The 10,085-nt window shown below is 39.8% G+C and overlaps 1 protein-coding gene across 2 annotated transcripts; it reads right to left on the bottom strand.

Annotated features, from left to right (window-relative positions):
- Positions 1-1,432: 1,432 nt before the first annotated feature.
- slc35a1 (solute carrier family 35 member A1) lies at positions 1,433-8,028 on the bottom strand. 2 transcript variants are annotated; one of them, XM_042096200.1, is made up of 8 exons: positions 7,816-8,028; positions 7,208-7,385; positions 6,903-7,062; positions 6,524-6,676; positions 6,295-6,361; positions 5,987-6,163; positions 3,333-3,467; positions 1,433-1,802 (listed from the first exon to the last, which is right to left on the bottom strand). In XM_042096200.1, exons 1-8 carry the CDS (start codon positions 7,823-7,825, stop codon positions 1,678-1,680), a joined length of 1,005 nt encoding a protein of 334 aa, XP_041952134.1. In that variant the 5' UTR covers positions 7,826-8,028; the 3' UTR covers positions 1,433-1,677. The 2 variants fall into 2 exon arrangements, with proteins under 2 accessions (XP_041952134.1, XP_041952133.1); XM_042096199.1 differs by lacking the exon at positions 7,816-8,028 and having other exon boundaries at positions 7,208-7,401.
- Positions 8,029-10,085: the final 2,057 nt, after the last annotated feature.

Below are 10,085 nucleotides of genomic sequence, written 5' to 3'. Positions count from 1 at the left end.
CTTTTTTGTGGGTCATATTTTCAGAAGAAACAAGGAAAAGCCAGTCACAGAGTGGTCATATGTGTATGGCTTTTGTTTTCAGATCAGTTCTCTTAAACTCTAACTGGGTCCTTGGTACTAAGATACAATATTAATTATCTCAATGGAAGTCAGAAACAAACCACCAATCTAGTTACATGTGAATCAAGCTATTGCCCTTACATGTAAAACAAGCTATAATTCCATGCACCGTCAAGGTACAAGGCATCTGATCTTATTGAGGTCATCTTGCTACACTCTAAAAAAAATTCAGTTATGAAGAAAAACATGCTTAAATCACAAACATCATGTTTGTGTTAAACATCCTGAAACTAAGATGAGGGCACTTTAAAGGGTCTCATTATATTGTGGGCAGGCCTGCTGCCTTCTGCGTTTTCATTTTATTAAGTACTTATGTAGTGAACCAGCAGCATTCATTACCACTGACTCCACAAGGTCTGACTCTCACAAGCCAGTAAAGTAATCCGTATATGGTGTGGGTGTATGTTTGAACCTTTAGGCATGCGGAAACATGTTTCCCATTTCATGTCTGTCAAACATAAAAGGTGTGAACCTGAGCATGGCTGTCAAACAAAGCTGCATGTCATTACAAATGTGACGAGATGCTTACAAACGTGTCATACGTGACATGACTAGTACATTTTTTTTCCCTGCCATATCTCAAGAGGAAGAGGTGGCTTGTTTAGCTCCCAAAGTCAAGCACTCTACCCACTCATTTAACCCTTCAGCAGGGGAGTTTTGAACATTCTAACAGAAGATTCTGTTCCGCAACAATGTAAGGTTCTAAAATTCCAAGTTAAATTCAATGAACCCAGATATTCTTTAGACTATTCAATTTACAACATTCCCATCGTACCGGCTTAAGGTTTCCAAAAGCCAGTGTTTATCTGACAAACTTTTAATTACATGTTTGTTTTGAATTAGAATGATGCAGTGCAATCCAATGCCAATGCAATATAGGAATGATGAGCAAAAGTTCACATCTTTAAAAACAACAACAGTAAACTGGGCATCCTTGGGTCTGGTGCTTACATCGAGTCCTGCTTGGCGGTATTTATAAAAAACAGTGCTTCTTCCAGTCATACATATTAATCCTGGCTGTTCTGGACATAGTACACGTGATTTGTTAGTAATAACAAAGACATTCCACAAATGTTGTAAAAATTAAATCATACAATAATTAGCATGATTTAAAATTTGAATTTAGCTACAGATGCTTTGGATATAACTGTATCTTCGGCAAAAACGAGAGTAGTCTATAGATTTGACGTGATTGTTATTTCCTTAGACAGCTCTACACAGCTGCCTGACTGATAAAAACCTGTAAAATAAAAAGGATGCCATGTGAAGACATATCTGCAGATTTGCGATGCAGTTTTCAACTGTATTTGGGGGGGGGGGGGGGGGGGGGGTACATTTAACATTCAACAACCATGAATATCTGGCATCTTCTTCCGGCATCTGTGATGACGGAGTAGCTTCCCTACAGCCCATAAAGGTGCTAGGGCAGGGATGCCACACTTGGAGGAGAGGGGGGGGGGTCCTGTTGAGATCCATGATTCCATTTCAGAGCATTTTCCAGAGACCAGTGCAGCAGAATTCCACACGGGATCTCCCCTCTCCCAAATATCCCGGGAATCAAACCGTTATCAGTTTCTGCTTGGATTCACAATTTGAGTCGACCTTGCTGGTGTCTTGTTTTGGCAGCCCATACAGATATATGGAGACACACACCAGCAGTGTACCGCCGGCAAAGGTGGCAGCTACAAGAGAAACAGCATGAGAGTCAGCTACTTAACATAAACATAAACAGTAATTAATCATGTTCTTCCTTTATTTATTCAATCATTTTATTTGTTAAGGACCATACATATATATATATATATATATATATATTTTTTTTTTTTTTTTTTTACATGAATGCTGCCATTTGATGCATTGTGCCAGAGGTCCGTACACACCAAGTCGAAAACTTTCTGTGGACCTTATAAAGGTAAGGTAGTAACTGGCATCATTATTAGCCCAGTTGTTACTGCGTGTTGATCATCGCCATACAAGCAGATCAATTTTAACCACTTTGCAGCAGTGCGATTTTATCCCATGCTCATTTCTATAGGCTGTCTCTGATGTTAGGCTATGCCCTCCGCTAGCAGATAACTTGACTTTTGACGTATGCATGCTTGTGAAATGGTTTCGTGAGTTGCACATGGTATAGGCCAGTGGTTCTCAAAGTGTGGGGTGGGCTCCACTAGTTGGGAATAGATACATGACAGGTGGGGCGCGATGAACAGAAGGAAATTTTTTTTTTGTGCCCATCCTCTTTAATAATGCCTTTTCTTTTTTGACAGTGAAGATCGCAGATCCCAAACAAATTAGCCACACACAAACATAGGAGATATACTGTATAGACCGACATATCAATCAAAAAAACTTCTGATTCAGTGGACTGAGACAGGAAATGTAATGTGGAGCCAAAATGGTGGGAAATAAATATTTTAACGTTTCCAATATGTCGGGTTGATGGGGTCATCACAATAATCATAATGGCACAAGTAGAATAGACGAGGTATGGTAAGGATGGGCATATCTTTTCATTTCCCTAGCAACTCTCAAGCCAAAATGCACGGTCGAGGCTATAATCTGCTAAAATCTTGACTATTTTAGTTCTCCCTACCCAACAAGTTCAACCTGTTTCTTTTATCCAAAACTATCTCTGATTAAGATGTAGGGTCTGGGGACTCACCATTCGCAGTGCAAAGGTCCGAGTGGCGGGATAAACGGTTGTCTTTCAAATTCCCTCTGCACGTAATAGGATAGCGCTACAACTCATGAGTCTCATGCGTTTTCCCACCAGCGGAGCTAGTTAGCTAGTTGCTCAAACTTTTGCCAACTTAAAAAAAGCTTAACTCGTGTTACGCTGTTCGCCAAAAGCAACATCCATCTTCTTTGTTTTTAAGTAGCAGAGAATTTACGCCGAACTGTCGCAACTCTGCCATCATTAAGTTAAGCCTGCCTACCGACTCTATACACGATGTGATTGGCCTGATCGAAGTTTACATTTTCCAGCTCGCAAGCTAACAGAGAGTTACTAGACTACCCTCGCAGCAAATTACATTTTTTTACATTGGAACATTTTTGCACCATCATTTTGTATCGTTTCTGGTGTGTACAGGCCTTTACGCTAATTTACATCTGCATCGTCATCAATCTCCTCATTGGATCTGTTATTAGAGAATTCTCCATGTCAAGTCAAGATCAGATGCCTGAAAACCGATGGTTAATGATTGACTTACTTATTTGAAGGCCAAAGAGGGTAACAGAGGCCACTGTGGACAGAACTATGGCAGCAGCTGCAGAGAAACCCTTCATGATGTTGTCTGTGTGCTTCACCACAATGGATGTGTACAAACCACCCACACTGGACAGGACTAGTGAAAAACAAAATCAAACATCAGGTTCACATATTAGATAGTATATGATAGATAGTATAGTACCAGGGTGCAAGAGGGAGCCGGTGATGGGAGCCGGTGATGAGCCGGAGCCGGTAATTTTTGAGGAAAGTAAAGAGTAACGCAAGATTTGTGTTTGATGGCTGTTTACTATACATTTTAAATATGTGGTGTTATTGTTGATATCAATCAATTTCAGAGCATCTAGTAGCATGAATCAGAGGTAAAAGTAAAGTGTACAAAATTGATATTACATATTTTCCCGTTTTTAGTTTTTCCTACATGCCATGTCAAATCAGACAGACGTATCTGATCTTAGAGGTCATAAAAAGTATTTCCCCTAGCCTGTCCAAACTCAGTAGGATGGAAGACAATCACATTCTCAGTATGACTGGACCATTAATAGTTCATACTAAATGCCCATTAAAAATAAGTAATTGCATTTTTTTGGTCATTTTCATAGGACTAAATGTGTGGGGTAGCTAGTAGGAACACTCACTGTAGGAAAGAATAGTTCAGTTTATAGTCATTTTGTGTACAAAGTGCCAATGATGATTTATCTATGGTAAATATACAGTACCCTCCAGAATTATTGGCACCTTTGGTAATGTTGACTAAAAACAGGTATAAAAAAATAATCTTTTGATGATTCATTGAACTCACAATGAAAACATTTATTCTGAAAATCTCAAAGAAATAAATATGTTTAACAAAAACACGTTGCACACAATTATTGACTGCACTAGAAAATCTTATATACAAAACCTAACAGAAGCATTTCACTATCCAATTTCAACTTTGTTAAGTTAATCAGAGTGTCTGACCTTTCAGAGATAGTTCATTACTTTGTTTTTCACTAAAGTATGAAAATAAAGTGACACAGAGGCTAAATCCTCTTGTCATTTTTCAACATCAGAAAGACAAGAGAATACACTAAATTTAAATAAAGAGAAGGTGTGTTGACATTTGTAAGTCAGGGAATGTTTATAAAAAAATAGGTACTTTGTTGAAAATGCCTATATTTACAGTTAAAACAATGATTAAAATGTTCTAATCAACTGGAAATGTAACAAACATGCTTGGACCCATGGTTCTCGCCCCCACGTACAGTACGGAGGATGGTAAGATAGGCAAAAAATTCCATAAGGTCCACTTTTGGAGTTACAGACAAAGGGATCATCTTGTGGTCACCAAGTCCCCCAAACAATCTTCAAAAGTGACCTTACTGCTAATAGCTTATTTAGAGGGCATGCTAGGTATTCATTTAATTACCAATGTAAATGGCAGGAGTTAATGAATGGTACAGTGACTTTGTCTGGAAGAGTGGTCTATTGTCAGATGAAATGAAATTTACGCTCTTTGGTTAGGAACACTTTAGGTGAGGTGTGTTTGGCGTACATAGAAGAATGACTATACTGAAAAGAACCCTGTACCTGATGAGAATTATGATGGAGAGGCTGTGCTATTGTGGGGCTGTTTTTATTCCCAAAGGCCTTGGGAATCTAATTAAGGTGCATGGCATCACGAACAACAAGAAAAACCTAAAAAGGTTCAAAGGAATGGAGTTTCATAGGTGAATATTACAAGCTGTTTTGTTGGGAAAGGGAGGCTTAGGGTAGTATAATAAGCAGGGGTGCCAATAATTGTGAGCAACATGTTTTTGTTAAAAATATTTATTTCTTATGAATTTTTTTTCTTTTTCTCAAAACAAATGTGCTTTCCTTCAAAGCGGGATTTTTCATATTTGTTTTCATTATGATATTACAATAAAATCACCAACAGATTATTTTTTATACCAGATGTTAGTCAACTTTAGCATGAGGTGCCAATAATTCTGGAGGGTACTGTATACATAACTTCAGTGCACAATAGTAAAAGGTGCAGTCAACGATTGTACACAATTTAAGCCCATAACATTTTTGTCAATCAGTAATAATCTCCTCACGACCGTTTTTTGTACACTGTACATAAACACAGTCTCTGTAGGCAGCCCAGGGGAGTATTCCAAGTATGTGATTTAGTGACAAGTGGTAAACCTCCTTAAAGAAGATCTGTATGGCTTCGTTCTCCTAACAAAACAATGCCACATGGCTCTTGTTGTACGAGGTTTACCACTTGTTGAATCTCTGAATTAACTTACCCAGGTTTGTCACTAAACCACATACTTAAAATACCCCCCTACCTCCCAAAACTAGAATTAAACAAAGTAGGGGCAGCCTGACCCCCAAACTAAAATGAAACCTTGTGTGGAGTTTCTCTGAGAATACAACAGGTACTGGGGTGAGCTACTTCTTTGGCATGTTTCGTTTTGTCGTTGGTTGAAATATAATGTACATCGTTTTGAACAAAAGTGTCTGCTAATACATTTAAGTATAAACGTAAACACAAATGCGACTTCCTGCGCAATCACTGACGGCACCTTTAAAAAGTGGAACTTCATATTGGTTCCTGCGTAATACCCCAATGAAACACCGAAGATTACTATTGAAAGTACTTACAGACTACAAATACCACCCATGGTGTGTAGCCAAAGAAGAATCCTTTCTCCATGATCTGTGGCCCATCGTTCATGAAGACTCCAACAAGGGTGATGGCGATGCCAGACAGGTACATCTGCAAGTTCCTCACCCACAGGGACGTGTCGGAACTCTTCAGCACCTTCTCAAAGTACACACCTGTTTCAGAAGAAGACGCTAAGTATTCTGACACTCTGAACTCGTACCCATAGCAAAAAAAAAAGGTACTTAAGGTGTACAGATACAGTACAGAGACGGTCTGAGAAAGTGTTCAATAATTCCCTGCGTACCTGCAAATCCTGAGCACAGAACAGCCACTGCAATGGCCATAAACCCTATAAATGGGTTCTGTTCCACCTGAAAAGTTAGACAATCCATGTGGGGTAAAGAACATTACTAATGCTTATTATTAAATGAATGTACATTGCAGAGATTCCCTGCCTTAATACGGTCCACTCTCTGAGCAACCATACAGACATAGGGGCTAGTTTTTGAGGTTGATGATGAACCATGACCTACCTGAACTTTAGTGGCCTCAGCTGGTGTCCACTGCACCAGGGTCACTCCCACACACAACATGAAGACGGAGAACCACTGGAGCCTGCTCAGAGACCGATTCAGCATCAGGACCGTGCACAGCGCTGTGCAAGGAATCTTCAGCTGGTAGGTCACCTTAGGGAGGCAAAAAGGTATTTTTATCAATACAGAAAAATACTACATGGTCTGAGGTTTTGATTTGGATATATTAGTACAATACCAGCAGTCAATGCATAGCCATGTAGTAATGAACGAGCACAACCCTATCTGACAGCTTAGAATCACCTACATAGATGTCGACACATTTTGCATTTCTGTGTTGATAATGAAGCTAGTGATCAACTAAAGGTCTTATGCTTACCTGGTACACAGCTGCATCCAGGTTGCTTAAACCAATGAAGGCCATATTGTTCTGTATGGCATACACCACAGATGGCACACTGAGTTTAAGAAGTTCCTTGGGACTGCGAATAACTTGATCAACTATTGTATTCCTCAACCTACTGAAGTTTCCCGTTTCTCTGTATAAAAAAAGTACATTTGGGATTACAGCTACAGACAACAACCACATTATTCTGTCTCCATGTGACTTTGCACACATTAAATAACCAGCCAATGCCACGGAGCCGGTACTTTATTACATTATAGCAAGGAGTTTCACCCTACCTGGCGAGCATTCCTATACTAAGGAAGAGTTTTATGACCTCAGTGAGGCACACGGCTGTGGTGGAGAAATACAGATCCGAAGAAACCGTCCTGGTGTATCGCAGTGCCACGGTGTAAGCTGCTGCCACTAGTGTCATCACTGTCAGGCAGTACAACTTGAACAGCACACTCACAGGCTCTGGTGAGAAACACATGACAGCAACATTAACTAAATGTAAGTCATACCATATTAGCAAATCTAGCTTGCTTGGTACTCTCATTTTCATTAACAAGTGGGTTGTTTAAGGCTCCCAGAGACGTTCTCTCATTAAATATGCCTTTCCTGCTATCAAGTAAAATAGCTAACGTGCCCCGTAAGTTAGCTATGTCTTTGCCTCTAAACATTTGCCTCTAGCACAATGTGCATCAGCTACTCAGAAAGTCAACGTAGCATTACATTTAACGAAGCTAGCGGGTGACACAGTATGGTCATTCAAGTTAAGTTGTGATGCCACATTTCCTGAGGTTTGCGTTTAAATTAGCAGTTTAGCTAACTAACCTAGTGCCTATGATTGATTATCATAATCATAACGTTAGCCAGAATTTAATCATTTGAGGTTTGTGCTTACCGTTCGCCATGGTTAAGTGTGCTCTTGAACAGTGATGAAAAGGAAAACTACGTCCACACTACAATACTGACTGTCCGCATATCTAAAGATTGCTAACGTTACCTACACTAATTTGATAATGAGAAGGACGATGGCTCATTGAGCTGAAAGGGTTTTTTGATGCAAGGGGGCATGGACACCGCTGTAGATACAGCTGTACCCTACTTCCGGCTACGTCGCATTAAAAGTCTGTGAAATAGAGCTGGTAAGTCCCGCCCTTTCCGCTATCCCCGCTGGATTTAAAAATTCACAGACAACATATGTTCCCATTCATGGCACAATTCAAACGGGACCAGAAAATAATTATTTTCTCACATTCACTTGCATTGACGATTTTTCAATCTAGAGGTCCACTGGGGGTTTAGCGGATGGGCGGGACTTACCAGCTCTATAAGACGAGACAGAAGGGTGTGCTGCTACTGCTACCATATGATAATGATGATAGAATATCTTGAAGGTTTTAGTTAACCTAATCAAAGGCCAAATTCAGAAAAGGTCAAATTTGGTGTTTTATTCATAAACCTCATTTCTGGTATTGTAGCATATTGAGCAATAAATTATGCCTAAAATGCTCAAAATCAATGTCAAAATTGTCAATTCAATGAATTACCAGCTGCTCTAGACTCTACACCATTTGAAAGGAATTGTTAGATCAGGTTTAATAGACGTTTGCATAGCTGAAGTATACGTTAAACCGGCACATCCGGGAACTTGACTCGTGACAAACGTTCCCGCCCCTTTCGGGGGGAAAACAAACAACCCCTCTCATTAACTCCAACGCAAATTAGGGTCAATAAACGTAATTCGTACAGAAATCGCAGGAGTAAATAATAACAAAAAATACCACAAATCAATATGACCACTCAATACATAACCACTTTGCCGGTCGTTGACCGTGAAAGATACCTACAAAAGCTTAATTCAATTAATATAAAAATGTCCCTTCAGTCTCCCGAGTACGAAGTGGTGCAACAACCCCACTCAGTGACCAGAAATATACGGTCTTCTCTTCTTTTTCTTTTTACAATTTTCTTCTGTCAAAATTTTTTTTGAGGACATGGTAGGCAAAAGAAACTCAGGGAGGGGTTCTTAGCTGTGTGGTTGGTAGATGTCTACCGGTTCACTCTGGCTTGTTCTAAGGGAATGTTTTCCCCTCAAAAGGGGCATGGCGCAAACAACCTGCTCTGTGTGACGCGGGTCCGGTTGTAAGTAGGCTATAGACTTATGTGAGTGTAAATAAAGAAAGGGTAAAAGGATCAGAAAGACAAACAGACAGGTATGTGTGTGTGTGTGTGTGTGAGAGAGAGAGAGAGAGAGAGATAGTGGCTGTTGATAGCTGGCAGTTGTATAATATATAAGCTGGAGAGTGAGACTATAGTGACAGTTGGCCATTGAAAACTGGCTGTTAGAATAAAATGTAAAATATAGAATAACTGATCTTCTAGCCTACTACATTTGAGCAGGCACACTTTATAGTTCATGGTGGCACAGTCAAATTCAAATTCAAAGGGGCTTTATTAGCATGGCTGTTTGGTACAGTGTTGTCAAAGCAGTGTTACAAATAACACAGTAGTATCACAAGGAAATAAAGACAGAGATACAGCATGTATAAACATGTGAGCACAAAATAGACAGTAGTAGAAATAATACTAGAACGATAGGTAGGGGTGTGTGTGTGTGTGTGTGTGTGTGAGAGAGAGAGAGTGTGTCTGTGTGTGTGTGTGTCTGTGTGTGTGTGTGTGTGTGTGTGTGCACATGTGAGAACATATGCTTGTGTGCATATGTGTCGGTTTGACATTAGGTTTACTTAAGTCATGACAAAAGTTGTGACATTTTAAGACATATTGTGCTGCCAGGGCAGCAGAAGGCCCTTCACCAAGAAGTATGGCCATTTTATCATTGTCTTCATTGTCTATAAAATTTGGTATGGTTTGCTGTAAGTTTATGAAAAAGGTCTGTCTTAACATGTCATATTTTTCGCAGTGAAGAAGAAAGTGCTCCTCTGTCTCAACCTTCTCTGCCTGACAGTGACCACATATCCTTTGTTATCTTGGCAGCCAGGTTTTTCTGTGTCTGCCTGTTTCTATTGCTAGGTTGTGGTCACTAAGCCTGTACTTGGTCAGGATATGCCTCTGCTTCGTATCTCTGACAGAGCTGAGATACTCTGCCAATTCATATTCTCTTTTTAGGATCAGATAGGAATTCATTCTACTTTGGTTGGTAGTTTGGTT

Source organism: Alosa sapidissima, chromosome 6, assembly GCF_018492685.1.
Source record: "Alosa sapidissima isolate fAloSap1 chromosome 6, fAloSap1.pri, whole genome shotgun sequence".
In the NCBI taxonomy this organism is placed as follows: Eukaryota; Metazoa; Chordata; class Actinopteri; order Clupeiformes; family Clupeidae; genus Alosa; species Alosa sapidissima.
The sequence above is the reverse complement of the archived record's forward strand: the minus strand, read 5'-3'. Positions and strand labels throughout refer to the sequence as shown.